Source organism: Siphateles boraxobius, unplaced genomic scaffold (genome assembly GCF_051911475.1).
Source record: "Siphateles boraxobius isolate OS27281-9 unplaced genomic scaffold, OSU_SipBor_1 5, whole genome shotgun sequence".
In the NCBI taxonomy this organism is placed as follows: Eukaryota; Metazoa; Chordata; class Actinopteri; order Cypriniformes; family Leuciscidae; genus Siphateles; species Siphateles boraxobius.
This window is the reverse complement of record NW_027509141.1, coordinates 27,688,643-27,709,875: the sequence shown is the minus strand read 5'-3', so window position 1 is coordinate 27,709,875 and position 21,233 is coordinate 27,688,643. Positions and strand designations below refer to the sequence as shown.

Below are 21,233 nucleotides of genomic sequence, written 5' to 3'. Positions count from 1 at the left end.
TACAGTGAATGACATTGTAAAGACAATGCTGCATCTGAAATCGCATACTTCCCTACTATATTGTAGACGTAAAACAGAATGTGAAAAAAAATATGTCTGAATTCTCATGTGTTAATGTGTTAATAACAACATGGCGAATGTAGTACGTCCAGATTACATTCAGGCTACACACATGCATATAAGACATACTTTTTTAGCAGTCATGAAGTAATTACTTATTCAAAATAAGTAGACTACCTCACGAGAGGATGCGATTTTGGACGCAGCCTAAGTCTATACCTCACAGCGTCGTTTTCATCCGTGTTCAATTCAATGTGGCATCTAACCTGACTAAGGCCTATAACATAGAAAAAAGCAGGGAACAGTTCTTAAAAGAACCCCCTTTTTTCTAGTGTTAAGAACATTTTAATAATCTAAAGAACGCTTTTCCACTATAAAGAACCTGTTGTACAATGGAAAGGTTGGATGTTAAAGGTTCTTCATGAAACCAATAAAGAATCTAGACTCTAAAGAGTCTAAACTTAAATGAAAAGTTGAACAACTACCAACAATATTATAGGTGCAATAAGTGATCTGGGAAATGCTAACTTTAGCCTGCTAGCATTGAAAGCGTATACGATCCCACCCTCCCATCAAATCGCCATCCAAAGCCACGCCTCCTCCAAAATACATGAACCCGCACAGACCAGAAGTGAGACGACCAGAGACAACGTTATTAGATTACATCATGTCATTCACTGGTGAGAAACTTTACTGTAAAGTGAGTAACAGTACTACAATAATGAACGTAAACAACTGGTTGCCTGCCATTCTCGCTGTTTCTGCACAGAGTACGTGAACGGGCTGAGGACGTATGATGTCTGAGTGAACAGGCTGTGCAGAGGTATGCAAACACACGTTGACTGATAGGGAACACATGGTATCATTTCATTCGGACCGAATGCAATGATTGACAAACATTTTATGGTCCTACACCTTCCACAGACAGCATATTTATACAAATAAATTTAGACCACTTGACATTGCTATCAGGATATGAGGAGACGATTAACCAGCATAACAAAAAACATTATGTGGAGAATCACCTATTGCACCTTTAATATACATATTAGCAATATTAAAATGTTAAATGGCATTTTACATTTTGGACAATTAAATAAAATTTAATGCAATATATAAAGTTCTTGCTTGTTTAGATAACAGTGAGGAGTGTGAGCTAAAATTAAGCCTCTCTGCTCTAGGACAGAGCTATTCTGAGACCTACTTCCAGCCAATCAGGAGCCAAAGTATCTGGAGTGGACAGCGTACCACATGCTACACTATTTCCAAACCGAAAACTGTTTGTCCAACAAGACTCCTTGTCAACCAACTGCTCTTCATCTTCAGAAAACAGACCTCATCAGCAAGTACGAGATTATTCTACTTTCTGTCTACTAGTAAAAGTAAGATGATTCAATTATAGGTGACATGCAACAATAAATTCTTCCTTTGATTCTGCTTGCTTTTAGTTCTTGTCTCTTTTTTATTTTAGTTATGTTGGATGTTTTAATAATTGGAGGTGGTCCTCATGCTCTAACCCTGGCTACCCTGCTCTCAAACCCTGACCAACCTCTCTGCCAATCTAGTGCTGACATCCTTCAGGGAATTCAGCTGAGCAAAACTAAGGCTAAAAGTGTACGCTACAAAAGTAAAAAGAGACAACCCACCAGTAAGTTCAAGCAGTTTGTGATGAGGACAAATTTGGTTTTTGTTTATTCTTCCATCCATCTATCCTTATTCTATCATCAGACAGCTTTAGATCTTCATTCCAACAGGAGCAGTGTTTGACACAGAGAATGAAGCCAAACATCTGCCATGTCCTCCGCTGCACTTCAAAGTGGTGGATTCCTATGGAAAATGGACATCACTGTGGGAAAGCCAGTTTACTGCCCTGAACATCCCTCATCTCAGATCGCACATGCTGGTGCACACCGATCCATTTAATAAGGTAATAAATGTGTTGACATTTGGATAATATGTGCTTTTGAAATACTGTACTGTTTGAAAAAGTACAAAAGTTCAAATTGAAGTTAAAGGAACTGCAAAGGGTTCTTGAGTTGGAAAAAAAGCAAAATAACAATAATACATACTAAAATAAAAAGGTTAACACCTTTTTAACACCCCACTCCCTAAGTGTTAAATAGACTTAAGATGAACTAAAATCAGAGAATCGTGAACATGCAGATAGTTGTTAAACTATTGAAATATTAACTTAAAATCTCAGAGGGTCCTTCAATATTTTAGGTCAAAGAGTTTCGGCTGAAAAAAAAGTTTATATACTTTGTTGTAAGAAGTTAAATTGGTCAGTAGTTTGTAAAAAATAATAATGCAAACCAATACACAATGATTACAGTGATGTTGCCTATCAAAGGACTGATAGTTCCTGCATCTGTGTGCAATCCCAGAAGGCCTTGCAGGACTTTGTGGTGGAGCAAAATCGGGAGGAGGAGCTGTATCGTCTACCTGAGCGAATTTACATTCAGGACGAGAATGCATTTTTTAACGACAATCGCCTGGGAAAGAAGAACAAAAAGCTTCTTAGCGCAACAAACGGACTGCAGAAACATCTGTATTTCAGTCTTCCAGGAACACAGCTCAGTATAGACTTCTTCCAGGAGCAGGTCTGAACGTCTTGCAGCATGTGAAATCAAACGGAATGCCGGACTAACAATAATTACTAAACTAATTGTAAAACATTTGGGTTTACCAGTTCTTCTGGTAATTGGAATCACTGTATTGCATGATGCCCAGTTACCATTATCAGATTTCTCATTTGGAATGCAACATGCAATGTGTGTTAATACTAAACTTAATATAAATGTTGAATAATAAATTCACTAGAAAATATTTTAATTATGGATTACATTGAAAAGGACTTTCACCCAGGTACGCAAATATGACATGGACAGTGTCTTAATCAGAGCTACAGTGGACAGAATCATCCCAGTGTTAACTGAGGATGAGAGCAAGGTGAAGTTTTTCAAGGCGACGCTAAACACTGGGGAAAATTTAGCGGCAAAAACTGTCATTATGGCGACAGGGCCTTCGAGGGCGCAGATGGCAAACATCCCATGTTGGGTGCGGGCAATCCAAGAGAATTACCCAGAAGAAAGTCTGCAACACACAGTGCAGCTCATGCATTACTTCTGTACACATGAGGAGATGGGTGAACCCTCCTCAGGTGGGTTTCTAAACGTGATCAAAACCTGATCATCCAGATATCCAAGCAAAGAAATAACCAAACCATAGTTTATTGGGTACTAATTCAGAGCAGAAAATGAATACACTCTTTTTCTTAGGTTCTCCTGCTGTGTGTCAGATGGGCCAGAGAGTGATTGTGGTAGGTGGAGGTCTGACCAGCGCCCACATTATCTCAATTGCACTGAAGCAGCGTGCATGTCATGTGACCTGGGTCTTACGTAAACACTTACAAGTAAGTTACACCCGATTTGAGTGTAAACAAACATAAGGAATAATGTAGAATAAGATGATCAAATAACCAAATAATCCCTGACAGGGTGGTCACGACCCCAATACGAATATTAGTAGTCTTCTATCATCCTGAAGGGATTTATTTTGTGATTACCGACCTGCTACTTGCCACATAAATAAATAAATTAACATGGAATGATGATTTGAAGGTGCTCTAAACCAGAGGTTTAATGCCCACAACACACCAGCTTATTGATGGAGAGGAGACAGAGTGATGAAGTGTTCAGTATACAGCATATGGGATGATTAAAACCCTACTCTGTTTTCAAAGGACATTCTGGAATTTTTAATTGAGCAGAAGGTCAGGTCCTTGGTTTAACATCTCACCCGAAGGTATACTATAGGCTACTAGGGCGTTAGGACCCACACAGACCACAGGCTGAGCACCCTTGCCTTACTAAAAACTCTTCCAGCAGAAACCTATAGTTTTATAGCATCACAAAAACAAAAACTAAAACCAAACTTATTGGTAAAACAAATGCTTTGAATTAGGTCTGTGTGATAAGAACGACCTAAAATGAAAAAAAAAAAAAATTTTTTTTTTCAATGATTACATGGAGAGTCTTCCCCAGGTGTGTCTTGTTACTTGTTAACTTAGCTTGTTTTCCCCTAAATACCCTTGTGTTCAGTTGTCTTTTGTCAGTAGTTTTCGTTACTTGTTCATGTGAAGCTGTGGTGGTCTTGGTCTTTGGATGTTGTTCCTGTTCATGCTTAGGTCTGGAAATTCAGTGCGGATTATTTTGTTTGTGTTTGTAAATAAACTGTGCTGCATTTGGATTCTTGTCCCTTCGCAACCGTGACATAATGACTGACCAAAGACAATGAACACAAGGGTATATATACACAGGGGCAAACAAGCTAACCAAGATATAACAAGACACCTTGGGAAGACTAATCAACAGGAAAAACTACAAAACCATAGTTATACAAACATGGCCACAGAAAAGAACACAGAAACAAAGGGAACTGAGAATACACTTCAAAATAAAAGTCCTACAAAACACAAGACACAGAATTGGAATTTGAACGCCTCAAAAGCGTTCTGATTGGCCAAGCAAAGAATTACACAAATTCACGTTTTTGTAGTGGACACAGAGACCATAACGGTATTGTTTTCAAAACTTAAAACGCGTTTTCGAAATTTTGCATTTTGAGGCCCCCAAAATGGCATTGTCAAGTAAATGTATTCTGAAAGTATTCAGTTGTTTTAGTCTTTTTAGCCCCTTAGTCTTCCGGGTATTTACGTCACGCATGCAGCACTCTATTGCAACGACATCTTTTCTCTGATGATGTGTTTAAAACCTGTCACTCACATGAGATCACAGCTATAGCAAACCCCAATGATCTAATCAATTCCCAATGAACAAAATCAAGTCCTGCTCTACATTGTTTCTTGTTCAAGAAGCTTCTTCACTTGGATATATACGCCACAATTTGATAAAATCTATCACAACTTCTGTTTCATGCCGACTTTAAAGTTTACAGAGGCTAGGGCTATCAGAGATCAATGTGATTTCACAGTATTTTATTTAACAAATTTTACTTTCTCCCAGCTTAAGCAGTTTGACGTTGGGGATATAGAGAGTCTGATTGGACGCTATTCCCACGTTGAGCATGGGATCAAGATGGATGGCCTGGCCTACCTAAGACAGTTCTATAATGAAAGAAGTCTTCACAAGAGGCTAGCAATGATAAAACTAGCCAGAAAAGGCGGAGCAGTGACCCCCGAGGCCTACTCACAACTTCAGCCTTTCATTCAGAGTGGCCAGCTACAGATCAGAGCTCACTGCCAGGTGTGTCTTTATATTGTAAGGCTGTTATGCTTATGCGTCATGCTGTGTCAGGAGTCTTTGACAGTTGAGCACAAAGTTCATAGACATTTTCCAAGTTCTAGGAGAGTCCGTAGCAGTACCAAATTTGATTCCTTATTTAAATCATATATATATTTTAATAATTAATATGTCTTTATACCAAGGTGACTGAAGCTAAATGGTGTTATGAATCCCAGCGTTGGCGGGTCTCCCTGTGTAGCGGCGACCAGTGGATTGGGGAAAAGATTTGGCTGGCAACAGGCTGCAAACTGGATGTTACCCAGGACCCTTTACTCTCTGACGTCATGTCAAAATTCCCCATTCAAGTGAGCACATGGACATTTATACTTCTTTAAACCAGGGGGCCTAAATAAGGGTCAGTAATTATTATTTGATCTCAAACAATTAAAATAATACTTGTCAAATGTTTAAAATAATTATGACTTTTTAAAAAAAATAAAAAATGCAGTACAAACAGTGATATTGTGAAATATTAGTGCAATTTAGAATAACTGTTTTTTTATTTTAATATATTTTCAAATGTAATATATTCCTGTGAAGACAAAGCTGTATTTTATGATGATTAGAAAATTCAATATATTTATTTGGAATATAAATAATTGTTATGGAAAATAAAGTCACTTTTGATCAATTTAATGCATCCTTGTTGAATAAAGGATTAATTAGATTTTTACCCCAAACTTTTGAATGGTAGAGCATCAAGGTTTCCACAAAAAAAGAAATATATATATATATATATATATATATATATATATATATATAATATGATATAATATAATTAACTCTGGTAATGATTTCACTTAACTTTTATATATATATATATATATATATATATATATATATATATTTAGAGAGAGAGAGAGAGAGAGAGAGAGAGAGAGAGAGAGAGAGAGATAGAGAGAGAGAGAGAGAGATTATAAGCTAATGTTCATAAATATTTCATCAATTTAAGTGAATTTATAATAATTCAAATAATTATTTTTTTGGTTTTGCAATGTGAGCATCATAACAAAAATATGTAAATGTATGAATACTATACACAATGTAATATAGACCAGGATCTTTAATGTTATTTCTCTCATACTGTCTTAAAACTGAGTTTTTTATTTAGTCATGTGCCCAACTAAGATACAAAAGTACATAAGTAAAGCATTTCCTGCTTGACAGGTCCTGGAGGGCTGGCCATGTATAACAGAATCACTGCAATGGACCGCAGGATGCCCCCTGTACCTGATGGGACAATATGCAGCACTACAGGTTCTGTTATGCTCTTGTTATGTAATATGATGTGTAATACAAGGTCAAAACACCTAAAAGAAGTGAGTCATCACTGAGAAAGTTTCTAGATAACATCTGCACGGCACCTTAACACTATGTTAGGCTGTAGATAGCATCAACACAAGCACTTACAGTAAATAAATATATGAAATTCCACAGGTTGGGCCTCATGCTGTAAACCTTGCAGGGGGTCAAGCTGCAAGTATACGCATTTTCAAAGACATCATAGCTCAGCACAGTGGATTGGATGAGAGTGCATCAGCAAGGATGGAGAAGACCCGCACTGAAGAGTACATATCACACATGCACGGCCTCATGTGGCTGTAAAATCCAGCTGCGAAGAGGGAGGGATGAGCGGCCTCAGGTGTTAAACTGACCATAACAGAAGAGAATGATTCACTGGGGAAAATGCTGAGAGTGACAGCTTTGAAATGTCTTTAAGATGCTGCACTGTATAGCAAGAAGTTGATGAATAAATAAATTGAATGCATTTTTATTAATCTGCTAGTCATATGTAAATGCACGGTCACTCTTTGTGGCTCAAAATATTGCATAGTCATTGTTGCACTGCAGCTTTAAATAATCTAAATCTACTGGCATTGTGATCTGTGGGAAGCCTTGGCAAACCCAAAACGTCAACATAAAACAAACACCTGTCATAGGTGAATACAGATAATCTGACAGCGAATGACATTGCAAAGCAGAGCTTTGTTTAAATAAATGTGCATCTCAAAAAGCTTTTGACTTCCGGTGCATTTGGCCGCTCACAAACTGAGGGGTGAAGCAAAATATTTTGACCATAAGTAGATACCAAGTTGTTTATGATGATGAGAAGAGTTTCTAAGGTGGTTTTGAGCGTCGAACAGTCTGAAGGCGTCGGAGCTCGAGTTCGCAGAAGCATTGGACGGAGCGAGGTGCTGGCTTGATCACTTTTGCATTACGTTGTGTTGTGTTGTGTTTGCTTCGAAATGCACGATAATTAAACTGCATTGTGATTGATTTCAGCTGCAGAATCTCGACCCTTTTTTGATGCTGGATGAATTTTGTATTGCCAAACCAGCGGGTTTTCCTGATCATCCTCACCGTGGATTTGAGACGGTAAACGCTATCAAGTCGTGTATTTTAAAACTATGTTTCATTGCATTGCTGTCATGGAAAGCTCGAAACTTGTCAAATCCATGAATTCGTACAGTCAGATGAAATAAACTGAAATTATTTGTGGATTAACGTTAATGTTACTAAACCAAATGTTGCTTCCGACCAGGACAACACGGAACATTCCGCCAGAGGGCGCATGACGGCTCAAAAAGCTAAATCATGGACTTTTATTTTTAATTCACGAAGTGGGTTAAGGTACACTTAAATGTGTAACTGTTTAATTCTACTAAATAATAGTAAAAACAACTGTTTACTGTGGGGCATCTAAATGACAAACGGTTATGATTAAGTTAGTCCACTCAGAGAATCGCTGATAAAAGTAACAGGTACAACGTGATAACACCGTTCTGTGTGTTTATGAACGATGGTCCTACAAGCCATCGGAATGAAGTAGTTTATTACATTTCTCCTTAAATTATGACACTGACAATTTGTAACAGTTTTTTCATATCCATTATGCATTGAGTTAAAATAGAAAAATATGGACCCATCAAAAGGACAATTATGACACCTCTCGACCACTAGAGGACTCATTTTCTTAATATTTTATCACAGCACAGTCGCTCAAACTGGCTTTTAGGTCATGCATGTTAGCGATGATGTCGTCTATATGTTTATGTACTCCCAAAACATGGACTAAATTGACTTTTAGCAGATGTACGCATTTAAAATGTAACAGAACAACAATATTGATGACTCATCCTGCACTACATAGACTTTTGTTCTAGCAGAAGCTCTCTAGAATGAGAATTCTTTTTAAGGAACACGTCCTTTGAACTGCTATTTCCAAACACAGAAAAGAATATTAAAGGCAAGCTGGCAAGAATATATAGATCATCCGGTAAACCGATCCCGTTGTTCTTGGCAGTTTGAGTACTCAAGTTCTGTTCACTCAATGTGAGAGGATGCATGGTCATTAAAAACGCTTCCTTCAAAATGACAGTGTTTTGGCCAGATCTGGCCCTGATAGTATTATTTGAAACTTGACTAAAGAAAAGTTGATCAACTCACTTAGCCTTTGAATTTCTCTCCTTGATTATTTATTTACAACATCTGATCAGCCTACTCATTTGTTTACTCAGTTTGGCAACATGTCTAGCATAAACTGTTTCTATGGAAAGCGGTCAATGCGGATGTGGAAATCATTTAGACTTGTTTATGATTGTGATTTCATCAATTGCCATCTGCTGAGACATACTCTCATCTCATTTCTTATAGAGGATGAGTCACTCTGTCACCTTCCTTCACAAATGGATTTGTCTTCTAATATTTGTAAGACTTGCTGGAAATGACTCCTTAAGAGAGCACTCTAAAGCCAAATCCTGGACAAAATAAACATTATTCCTTCTAAAGAGGTAATTTGTTTTGCAGGGATATATAACACAGACAAACACTATACAATGGACTTTAGTTATGGATATACAAAAATTAAAACGAGGCTGTGAAGCACAAATGTCCAGGCTGTTCATCGGGGTATCTATGTTGCTTGAGACATGCAGGTGTGTTTGTTCGCAAACGGTCATGTGACCATCAGATCGCAGCTGTGCTTAGAGATCACAGGCTGCCTGTGGCCACAGGTCAAGCAAGCCATTGAGGGGTCAGATGTTGACCTCTTACCCCGCACCCCGTATCCTGTTGAGAGCAACGTTGTCTGTGTGGGAGATGACATGCAATCCCTCCAGGCTGTATGTCGGACTACCTCAGCTGACCATGGAGATTCATTTTTGCTTTTTTTCAGTGGACAAATTGGAAACGGCTGCTGGCAGATTTTGTTCATTGAAAACATGCTTATGTAATGTATGCAAATTTTAGATAATGACACATTAGCATCAAGCCTCTAGCTCTGTCTTGGCTTGGAAGAACTGTTTTTGTTGGTGCGTGAAAGACCTTTACTGGGCATTCATAAAAAATGTATATTTGTATTTGTGCCAGAATTATTAACTGTAAGATTTTGATCAAATATTCATCGTCAACATCAATCACTAACAATTTAAATTTTCCATCTCACTGCGTGGGATATATCTGCTTTTTGCATTTAACTTTATAGTCCATCAGGGCTTTACCAAAATCCCTTGAACATAAAATGTTTGTGTCTACTCTGCAAACACAGCCCTTGAAATATGTTTCACCTTTCACCTGTACGACTTTTGACATGTTTATTTTTCTCTAAATGAACATCAAGTCAATGAATTTTCCATACTTTCTGTCTTTTGTGAGAATTTCCCCCAAAGAAACTGCTTAATTTTCATAAAACTACAATCTTAAAATACTTCAGATGTGAGGGTTTTGTTTTCATTTGTGTTAAATTTGTTTCACAGGTAACATACTTGTTGAGTGGAGTAACAGCCCATGAAGACTTCTGTGGTCACAGTGGGAGGTTGCAGCCTGGGGACCTTCAGGTAGAACAACAATGAGACCTTCTTACCATCTCTCAAAAGGATGAAACACTCATTACTTAAGGTGCTGTCATATTTAACATTGTCAGCGAATTTGTGCAGGTGAAATTTAGAAATTTTCCGAAATTTTGACTAACTTGGACTTGACAGAGCTTCACGAGTCATGTCTTGACAGCGACACCGCTCTTGCACATACTTTATTAGACAGGGGAGCAAATGTACATAAAACATATCAATGTTATATAGCTCAACATGATGAAATGTTATGATATGATCAGTATGTTATTCTAATGTTGATCTAGCTTACTGCTAGTTTTATATAGCAAACGAACTAACACATAGAATAACATTATAACTTTCAACACACATTTAAATGCTGTTTAGTATGATAGTGTAAAGTCATACCAAGTGAAACAGCGCTGTGTTACCTCACAAGTTTAATTCGTCTAATAAACTGACCTGTGTTAGTAGTAATCCAGCACTTGCTGTAGAATTAAATGTCCTTATTCCTTTATATCCGCGGGACTGGCATGTGATATCTGTCTCTTATTAGCAATCGCGACCTGCTTCGTACCACTATAATGTTAAAAAACATGAATGTTTTCACTCATCCATAAACATTATTAGATCCATCAGCTTGACAGCAAGTCCCATCATTCAGCTTATCACTGCGTCATAAACCTTCGCCTTTGTTATTGTAAGAGGTTAGCGACCTCTAGCGGTTTTTTTTTTTTTTTTTTTTTTTTTTACATATTGTAGTATGTATCAATACATTGTAGTTTTGTAGTAACAAACTAATATTGTTTTAAAAGGGTGTTTTTACCTTAAAAAAAAGTTAACCAAAAGTAGTGTACATAGCTACACTTGGGCAAGTCTTTCATAGATAGAATGAAAGCCACCATTTTTATTTTTTATATGCATGCTGTAAAAATGTAAGTTACAATTATTTCAAATGAAAGCTATAACAAAATGTATTTACATTTAATAGGATTTTATATCCATGCACACACGCACTCACCAAATGGACTAAGAGTTCGTTCACCCATAGGGCACTTCCTGTGTTTTCCTGTGTCATAAAGCTGTCTCACTTATTCCCGGGTCAGTGAGGGAATTTTAATGGGCATTTAATAGGTCTGTAGCACTCACTACTTTAACTACAGCTCGCACCTAACCTCCAGCTACCGGGGCTACTGCCTCACCATCAAACATAAGGGACTCCCTGATAATACCAGGAGAGCAGTGAAGAAAAAAGTGTTTCACGCTATAACTCAAAACACCTATTGTACAATGGCTCCCTGAGAGGAGCTGCTAAACCTCAGAAGGAGTGAAAACTTTCACTAAGAGAGAACGAGAAAGGAAGAGGAGAAAGAAAAGTGCGCCATTAGGTATATTAAGCTGCTGTCTTAAAACTGGAGTGGTTCATTTTTACGTTGAAATATAAGCTCATAAACATCTCTCATGCTCAACATGAAGATGACATTTAACCAGTGTAAAATCCCCTGAACCAAGCGGTTAGTCTGTTTATTGGTGATTACAACCAGATATGTCTACCATTAGAAGTAGAATGAAAAATTCGTTTTTGTTCTTACTTGGCTATGTGTTTGTTCTCTGTTGTGTAAGTGGATGACGGCAGGTCGTGGGGTGGTTCATGCTGAGATGCCTGTGTCAGACGGACGCATTCATGGCCTTCAGCTTTGGGTGAACCTGAAAAGTGCAGATAAGATGGTGGAGCCTCAGTACCAGGAGCTGAAGAGCAAAGAGATTCCCAAACCCAGCAAAGATGGAGTCACTGTGAATGTCATCTCGGGGGAAGCTCTTGGAGTTAAGGTAGGTGTTTTATGGTCATTGAAACAGATTTCCAATTTATAAAATCTTAAAATTCATTACAAGTTGTGCTTGTGTAGAATAAAACTGTTTCTATTGACTAGCCAATAAAAATGCAACATGAAATGGCGTTTGGCTCTAAAACTTAAAACCAAGCTTGCTCCATTCGCAAAATTAAAATGCCAAGTTGGCCTCTTTTCCTTAGCCATGACCACATCCATTGTCTCCTCTTTCGCTCCCTACGATTCATCTTGCTTTATTTGTTTACATCTAGCGCATTCTGATGACATTTTATTCTTCTATACTAGCTTGCGTCATAGCCTACGATACATTGTGATTTGTAATGATCTTATAGGATTGCCGAAATCCCAGTCTGTAGCAGGCTTTAGACTTTTCGGGTCAGAATTGTTCACGAATTGATAAGTATCAATCATAATCAAATATACCTAAATATGAATTGTTTTAAAAAAATCCTAGTTTACAGGATTTATCCAGTTATCATAAACAACTGGAGAAGCCATGGAAATTAATCTGGGTAAAAATGTGGGAACCCTCTTGAAAGGTTGTTTCTAGCCTATAGTGGTTGGCACAAGTGATCCATAGAGCAATCTTATATGGAGCGAATTATGTGCCATAATTAAACAAACAAATACCACATTTTGCAAACAAATTTGATTGCTTTTGCAAAGGAAAACTCGACTCACAAACAAACTCGATCTGCTTTGCAAAGGAAAACTCGACTCACAAACAAACTCGATCTGCTTTGCAAAGGAAAACTCGACTCACAAACAAACTCGATCTGCTTTGCAAAGGAAAACTCGACTCACAAACAAACTCGATCTGCTTTGCACAGGAAAACTCGACTCACAAACAAACAGAAAGCAACAAAGGTCAATTTGTGCGAAAATGCAGTGGAGTAACAAATATGTATTGTGTTTTGCAAATATAAATAAATGAGCCTAGACAATATTTCACAAATAAATACAAACCATCCTACAAATTGCATCTAACCTTTGAACAAATACCAAATCTAGTGCATACAAATGCATATCTTTCTGTTTTGATTGTGAGACACTTGGCTTTTTATGAGATCTCTCGGCTCGATTTTCTCACAAATGCGTCCAGGCAGATTTTCTCACAAATGCGTCCAGGCAGATTTTCTCACAAATGCAGTCGAGCAACTTCCTCTTCTAAAACAGTAGATGGCGCTAAGATAGGGGATTAATTTAGCGCTAGTCTCCCGGGAGAAGCACTGATTTGAAACGCGTGCTTGCTTTTGCCTACAGCTGAGGAAAATAAGCGGTGAACAGGTGAGTTTCTATCTTACTGTATCTATAATTTACCTTTTTGAGGTTTTCTTCTGCAAAATTTTATCACATATCTAGACAGAAATCCACATTAGTACTTAGTAGCACTTCACTTTAGGATAGAGGAATCTATAAACTGAAAGCTCTGCCATCATAATGTTGTTTTTACATTTTTCCTATCGGACACGTGCGAAATGACTAAATTAGTGATTGTGTCTACACTGAACAAGTCTATTTCTTTCATTCTCCATAAATTAATGAGAACATTTCATTTAATTGAAAGGAGTGTTTCATTTATCTGTCCAAAATAATCTGGGCACTGCATATGTCAAAGGCAAGTTAAGAAACAATTGTATATTTTTTGTTTTGTTCATTCATTTTTTTTATAACATTAACAGTTAAGCTGACTGAATTCCAACTAAATAAATAAATAAGTGGGACCCTCATTTCAATTAAATGCAATGGTCTCATTGGAGAACTCATATGGAGAACAAAAGTAAATGTAACGCTTTTACAAAAATGTAGAAAAGCAACATATGATGGCAGAGCTTTTTAGCTTCCTCTATCCTAGAGAGAGTGAAGTGCTAATGTGGATTTCTGTCTATATATGTAATAACATTTTGCAAAAGAAAACCTCAAAAAGGTAAATTATAGATACAGTAAGATAGAAACTCACATGTTCACCGCTTATTTTCCTCAGCTGTAGGCAAAGGCAAGCACGCGTTTCAAATCAGTTCTTCTCCCGGGAGACTAGGGCTTTATTAATCCCCTATCTTAGCGCCATCTACTGTTTTAGAAGAGGAAGTTGCTCAACTGCATTTGTGAGAAAATCTGCCTGGACGCATTTGTGAGAAAATCTGCGTGGACACATTTGTGAGAAAATCGAGCCGGGAGATCTCATTAAAAGCCAACTGTCTCACAATCAAAACAGACAGATATGCATTTGTATGCACTAGATTAGGTATTTTTTCAAAGGTTACATGCAATTTGTAGGATGGTTTGTATTTAATTGTGAAATATTATCTAGGCTCATTTATTTATATTTGCAAAACATAATACATATTTGTTACTCCACTGCATTTTCGCACAAATTGACCTTTGTACTTGAACATTGCTTTATGTTTGTTTGCGAGTCAATTTTTCCTTTGCAAAGCAGATCGAGTTTGTTTGCGAGTCGATTTTTCCTTTGCAAAGCAGATCGAGTTTGTTTGTGAGTCGAGTTTTCCTTTGCAAAGCAGATCGAGTTTGTTTGTGAGTCGAGTTTTCCTTTGCAAAGCAGATCGAGTTTGTTTGCAAAATGCTGTATTTGTTTGTTTAATTATGGCACATAATTCGCTCCATAATCTTAGCCCTGTCCCAAATGGCACCTTAAATAATCGTGATCTTCCTATGAGTAACGTCGCATTGACAATCTGCTGCAGAGCTCGCCTCAGTGCGGGCTAGGCAAAAGTACGCTTCGAGGTTGCATATCGACCGCAAAGGGGGCGCTCGCGAGCACACTTCTGTCTCATGGACTTCACGATCACACTCAAGCTGCGGCCATTGTAAGTCTACAGGACCATAAGTACAAATGAAGTGTGCCATTTGGGACATCAATAAATGTTAAAACCTCCAAAAATGATTTAAAAAGTTGTTTATTGGAATAAAAAGGTGGTGGTTGGAACTGTCTCTGTAGTTTTTTGATCCTGCTTGTTTATTAGGTGATAAACATGCTCCTCATAATTATTATAAACTCTATGAACCAAACCACTAAGTGAAAAAAGTAGCCTGTACGCCTCCATCTGCTTATCGTCTGTAATTTTCTAAACATGTTCATTTGACCATTCATTTATCAACGCATTAAAGCTATTACCCACACTTCTGTCTGTCTTTTCTCATCTATGATTTAAGGCAAAAAACAAGACCATAGAGTCACGGTGAGCAGCTATCACTGAATTTTTGATCCAAACGGCCGACTTTGTAAATGTTCCATCCAATCGGAACATCCGAATTACAATCTGATTCCAGGGTTCATCACGCTGACTACTGCTGCAAGGCCATCCTCTGCCCCCTCTCTCAGACAACAGCAGGAAATTTGGAGCAGGCTTCATTGGAAGTGGTTTTTGCAAAATGTTTTAAATGTATAATGTGGTTATGGAGGGTTTCTCTAGGGCAGAGGGGTGGATGCCGCGCTGAAGTTAAATGTGGGTCAGCCAAATACTTGGGCTTACTGGAACCAGATATGCACTGGAACTCACACACAATGTTTTTACATCTGTTAGAGCTCATAATTTAAACAATATTGAACAATTTATCTTGTTTTTTTGTCTTGTAGCAATAAAGAAATTTGGTAAAAATGGACATGTTATGAATAAAGAACATAAAATGTTGTTGTCACAGAAGTTTTCTGCTGTAATAAAACATTGTGTTGTGGTATAACATGTTATTTCTGTTGTCAGTCAAAGGTTTATACGAGAACTCCAACCATGTACCTTGACTTTATGCTGAAGGAAGGTGCAAAGCATGTGCAGCCCGTTCCTAAAGGTAAAAGATGATTATCAGATGTATTTTTTTTTATTATATGTGTTTTCCCCCATGTTAGGGAGAGCTTTCCATTAAATCCCAAATTACTTACAGAGTGAAATTAAAGGCTTGTACACAATTTTGTCATTATAAACATGGTTTACCAGGGAAACCTTGTAAAGGCAAACACATTTAGCAAGAAATTTGTCTTAATTTTCCTTAAAAGGTGTGTAACTGTAAAACATCATACCTCACTCAGAGTTCTGGGATAAGACATTTATTGTTTCATTTTTGCTCAAATAGTGAACGAAGTCATACTTGATTCTTTGAGTCACAACGGTGACTCCTTTGGTTACAAAAGCAAGATGTCAGGTAACACAACTAATCCAAATATATGAAGTGTTCTTGTATACATGGAACAGTTTGACTCACACTTAAAGTGTTTTTAAAGATACAGTTTAGCCTACTGGCATCAATATTGAGCTTGTTGTACATCATTATCAGAAACTGACCACAGAAAATCACTCAAGGGCCCCCTAAAAAAACTGTTGGAAAGGTTGGGTCAGGCTTTTCAATCCTGGTCCCTTGTGCATCCACATGTAGCCTCGGAATGGCCTAAGTCACATCAAGATAAGAAAATTTTATCATATAAATGGCTGTGTATAACGTTATATTATTTAATGGATACATTATTAATTTTACTTTACATTTTTTTGTTTTAAAATTGTCAAAATCTTACATCTTCCGATTTTACTACGCGTTTAAATCTCATGTTTTCAGTGTGATCTTAGACTTTTGGACCCCACTGTATATTAACATGAATAAGGACTCAGGCCATTCCGAGGCTAAAATTTTTGACAGTTATCTCAATGTCAAAAGGGTATTACCCCTACACTTATTATTTTATAATTATATAGTTCCATTGTTTTAATTATCGTATTCCTTTCTCAGGTTGGACCGCTTTCATCTACACCCTCACAGGTTCTTTATGCACTGGTGAGTTCAAATGAAGACCGCATAAAAAGAAACTTTGTCCACTACCATAGCAGCTTTTTGACCTTGAAATTCGAGCAGGTGCTTTATGATTCTTTTTCTCTCCCTCTCGCTTTCTCTTGGACATCTGACAGACATTTAGACTATTCCTATGATCTTGTGCCAATGGCAACTCTAAACGCTCACGTTGAGAAATGAGATTGCCGAAGCAGTGTTTGATATGTTGATTTATCAGGTTGATTTTGATGATTTCCAGGTTGTAGGAAATTAAACACAATAATTAAGAGTAAATACTCCACCTGTTACTTCAAAGGAGTTTCTAAATGAATCTTGTATTTTAATTTTTCTCTGAAATGCATTTAGCATAAATTGAGCAGCTGTTGAGAAAAAGGCTTCTTGAGAAATTATCTAAGTGGGTGAGATGCGATGCGTGACCATCTTTACCCTGCAAAGCTGATGATATTTACAGCATTAAATACTTGGCACAGGCTGATTGGTTCATGTCGAATCTGCAGCGTGCTATTTAACATTTGAATGGCTGGTTACCATTCACTATAGCACTTTGCAGCGCACTTTCAGAGTTCGTCTAAAACCCTCCACCCTCCCCAACTCCACCTGTATAGATCTGCTATAATAATAATAATAATAATGCATTTTATTTAATGTCGCCTTTCATAACACCCAAGGTCACCTCACAAACAATAAACAGGTCACTGCATAAGACAATACACACAACAAACAAGCCACATACAAATAAGGTGCATTAAAAACTCAATACAACATGTTATAAAAAAGCCCGTAAAAAAGATATGTCTTTAGACGCGTATTAAAAGTCAAGAAGCAGTCGCTATTGCGAACATCAAGGGGAAGAGAGTTCCATAGGCGGGGGGCAGCATAACTAAAAGATATGGCACCCATGGTAGTAAGTCGAATCTGAGGTACTACAAGAGAAATTGAAGATGAAGATCTGAGAGCCCGTGAAGGAGTGTAAACATGGAGTAGTTGTGAAAGGTAATAGGGTGCAAGATTATGGAGTGCCTTATAAGTAAGTAGCAGGATCTTGAATTCAACTCTATACTTTACGGGAAGCCAGTGCAATTGCTGAAGAACTGGAGAAATGTGCTCAGTATATGGTGTTCTAGAGAGAACACGAGCTGCAGAATTCTGAACCAACTGAAGCTTATGGCAACATGACATCATGACTTTGCGTAAACATACACGCCACTTTCAAGTCAAGTGGCGTGTTATCTATACGCATTTTGAGCTATCCGCGTGTATGTCCACGCCGAAATCTTTTGCGTGTATGTCTACGCCATTAAATGTCCGAGTGATTCCGTGTGTATGTGTACGCCGTTAAATGTCCGAGCGAAACGAAGCAAAATCTATATCTACATCTGTGGAGCGATCTTTTTTTTCCTAGGATGGTAGGAGAACACTCATAAATGGTATTAACCCCAGTGACGGGTAGGTTTAGGGACGGGGTTGGGGGAGGTCATATATATATATACATACAGTAATATAACGTTAAGTCAAAGGCGTTGATAAACACGCTGAAAAGCGATTATGCGTGTTGATAGCACGCCAAAAATGGAAATACGAATTGGCGTGTCATACATACGCCATTTCATGATGGAGCAGTTTGGAGGGAATACCTGTGAGAAGAGCATTACAATAGTCTATACGTGAAGTGACCAGTGCGTGAATAAGAACTGCAGTATTATTATTTGAAAGAAAGGGACGGAGACGGTTAATATTACGCAAGTGGAAGTATGCAATCCGCGTGATATTATTAATTTGAGCTTCAAAGGATAGTGTGCTATCCATGATGACACCCAAACTTTTAACCTGTGAAGAAGGACCGATTGCAGTATTGTCAATGTACACAGGAAGACAATTAGTTTTAGACAAAACAGATCTAGTCCCAACAAGCAAAGCCTCAGTTTTGTTGCCATTTATCTTCAAGAAGTTGGCTGAAAGCCAATCTTTGCTTTCAGCTAAACAGCTGGATAAAGATGGTGGTGGAAAAGAACCGGTGGGTTTGGTAGACAGGTAAAGTTGGGTGTCATCCGCATAACAGTGAAAATGAATCCCGTATTCATTTGGGTTAGCTCTGCTATGGGTAATTGATATATGCAATTTGTGCAGCAGCAGTATGTCTTACATAGTCACAGCAGCGTATTGGCATATGAATTGGCAGTAGCAAGTTCCTGTACTTGCTCTACAGCAGCAGCAGCAATAATCTACAACAACAATAATCAACAGCAGCAGCAATGTAATTGAGGCCAGCAGGGGGCGCTCACCCTGTGGTCTGTGTGGGTCCTAACGCCCCAGTATAGTGACAGGGACACTATACTGTCAAAGAGCACTGTCCTTTGGATGAGACGTTAAACCAAGGTCTTGACTCTCTGTGGTCATTAAAAATCCCAGGATGTCCTTCGAAAAAGAGTAGAGGTGTAACCCCAGCATCCTGGCCAAATTTGCCCCTCGGCCTCTGTCCATCATGGCCTCCTAATCACCCCCATGTCATGATTGGCTTCAGCACTGTCTCCTCTCCACCAGTAAGCTGGTGTGTGTTGGGCGTTCTGGCGCACTATGGCTGCCGTCGCATCATCCAGGTTGATGCTGCACATTGGTGGTGGTTGAGGAGATTCCCTCTTCCATGTAAAGCGCTTTGAGTACCCTGTAAAAAAGCGCTATATAAATGTAATGAATTAATGTAGCAGATATATTCCGCCAAGGCCAAGTACATTAACATTGTTGTATCCATTACCATGCTAAAATCATGCAGAATTGTCATGATAGAACTAGTTTTATAACATAATTTGTTTAGGATTGTGAAATTTATTTTGTCTGTTTGATTTCCCCTCAGGCCCAGACGATGATCTGTGGACGATTGAACCACACCACACGGTGGTTTTGGAAGATGGTGAATGCGTCAGAGTGGAAAACAAGGTTTTCTTTTCCTATTGTTCCTGTAAAGCTACTCTGGTTTTTTTTATACAAGTTCAGGTTTAGTCTAAATTCAGTCTCTTTATTCCCTTCATTATTATTTTTAGGCAGAGGAGGAGTCTCACTTTGTGCTAATTGCTGGTGAACCAATTAATGAGCCTGTGGTTAAGCATGGTAAGTTATAATGGTAGAGGTAAGTAATATTCCACATTTTAATGACCAAATATTTGAATTGGGGGTATCAAACAATGAAAAATTTGTTATTGAATTTAAATGCATGATTTGATGATTAATCATTAATTAATCATTAATCAAATTAAATTAGATGCATAAATCAGTATTTGCTCAGAAAAGACCCCAAATAAAGATTTTTTTTAATTATACAAATATTATTTACATGGATGAGGGGACAAGAATGCTTTTTTAAATTTACATTAAATTGACAGTGTTAATTTGCATGTACTGTATATTGCTTATACATTTATTTGATTTAAATTAATATATATTGCCTATTTATTTGTTATATATATATATATATATATATATATATATATATATATATTATACAATGTATATATTTTTCTAAATCCAGAGGACTTATTTATTTGTTTCTCAGGGCCCTTTGTCATGAACACAAAAGAAGAGATTGATCAGGCCATCTCAGATTTCAGATCAGCCACTAATGGATTTGAGAGGGCAAAAGTTTGGAAATCAAAGATTAGTCAAAAGTTTTAAAGTTTGCATAAACATTCCCTTTTTATAAGAATATATCCAGTATGTGCTTTGTTTCTTTTTTGTGCCTTTAACTTTAACTGAGCAGCCTCAAAAAGTGGATATTTAAATCATACTTTTGAAAAACAAAGTGGCACTTATATTCAAGCAGAATTTCCAACTAAAAGATTTATATATTTTTAAGGGTGCAAATACTTTTTGGGGCCACTATATATGCAACATGTTACTCAAATTTCTGATGTAATTCTGATTGTAACAAAGGATTTTTAGTCTGATGTATCACCTAAAATCTACTGTATGTAATTCTTATAATTAAAGAATCATTTGACTATTTATTTCCTTTTTTTATTTTGCATCTGGCTCTGGTTCACATTGTATCTGGTTCAACATGATTTCCTTTATCTAATATCTGTGGCAAGTTTCCTTTAACCTTGAGGATTTCCTTATATTTGACCACACAATTCATCCACATTTTATATAAGCGACCATGTCCAATCTACACAAACAATAGTGTAATAGATTCCTCTAAGCTTTTAAAGAAAAAGCATTTAGATGATCCGATAGAGCACACGGAGTGTGGGTGCAGAACCACACTCACAACACATTACGCTGCATTAAAGCTTCCTCTAATTCCCGATTCGTATTACAATCTCATTGTTGGATGTACTTGAGAGTGACGCGCACACAGGGAACGAGAGAAAGGGCATGTCAGCTTAGCTCCTCTCGATTTT

General features: G+C 37.5%; 2 protein-coding genes across 7 annotated transcripts; both read left to right on the top strand.

Annotated features, from left to right (window-relative positions):
• Positions 1–656: 656 nt before the first annotated feature.
• Positions 657–7,645, top strand: LOC143711737 (uncharacterized). Of its 6 annotated transcripts, none has more exons than XM_077203650.1 (12): positions 657–740; positions 830–883; positions 1,242–1,406; positions 1,626–1,708; positions 1,815–1,987; positions 2,445–2,660; positions 2,926–3,220; positions 3,339–3,472; positions 5,085–5,324; positions 5,507–5,668; positions 6,531–6,620; positions 6,801–7,645. In XM_077203650.1, exons 3-12 carry the CDS (start codon positions 1,312–1,314, stop codon positions 6,966–6,968), a joined length of 1,656 nt encoding a protein of 551 aa, XP_077059765.1. In that variant the 5' UTR covers positions 657–740; positions 830–883; positions 1,242–1,311; the 3' UTR covers positions 6,969–7,645. The 6 variants fall into 6 exon arrangements, with proteins under 6 accessions (XP_077059765.1, XP_077059766.1, XP_077059767.1 ...); XM_077203651.1 differs by having other exon boundaries at positions 681–740; positions 1,532–1,708; XM_077203652.1 differs by having other exon boundaries at positions 683–883; positions 1,532–1,708.
• On the top strand, positions 7,417–20,835 carry pir (pirin). The gene is made up of 9 exons (XM_077203657.1): positions 7,417–7,555; positions 7,647–7,739; positions 10,118–10,198; positions 11,816–12,022; positions 15,765–15,849; positions 16,780–16,824; positions 19,691–19,773; positions 19,878–19,944; positions 20,387–20,835. The coding sequence occupies exons 1-9, from the start codon at positions 7,463–7,465 to the stop codon at positions 20,503–20,505; spliced, it is 873 nt and encodes a 290-aa protein (XP_077059772.1). The 5' UTR covers positions 7,417–7,462; the 3' UTR covers positions 20,506–20,835.
• Positions 20,836–21,233: the final 398 nt, after the last annotated feature.

Coding starts and splice junctions, on each gene's coding strand:
- LOC143711737 (XM_077203650.1), top strand. CDS start 1,312: ATGCTACACTATTTCCAAACCGAAAACTGTTTGTCCAACAAGACTCCT. Junction 3,473..5,084: donor TCTTACGTAAACACTTACAA/GTAAGTTACACC, acceptor ACTTTCTCCCAG/CTTAAGCAGTTTGACGTTGG. Junction 5,669..6,530: donor TGTCAAAATTCCCCATTCAA/GTGAGCACATGG, acceptor CCTGCTTGACAG/GTCCTGGAGGGCTGGCCATG.
- pir (XM_077203657.1), top strand. CDS start 7,463: ATGATGATGAGAAGAGTTTCTAAGGTGGTTTTGAGCGTCGAACAGTCT. Junction 10,199..11,815: donor TGCAGCCTGGGGACCTTCAG/GTAGAACAACAA, acceptor CTGTTGTGTAAG/TGGATGACGGCAGGTCGTGG. Junction 16,825..19,690: donor CACAGGTTCTTTATGCACTG/GTGAGTTCAAAT, acceptor ATTTCCCCTCAG/GCCCAGACGATGATCTGTGG.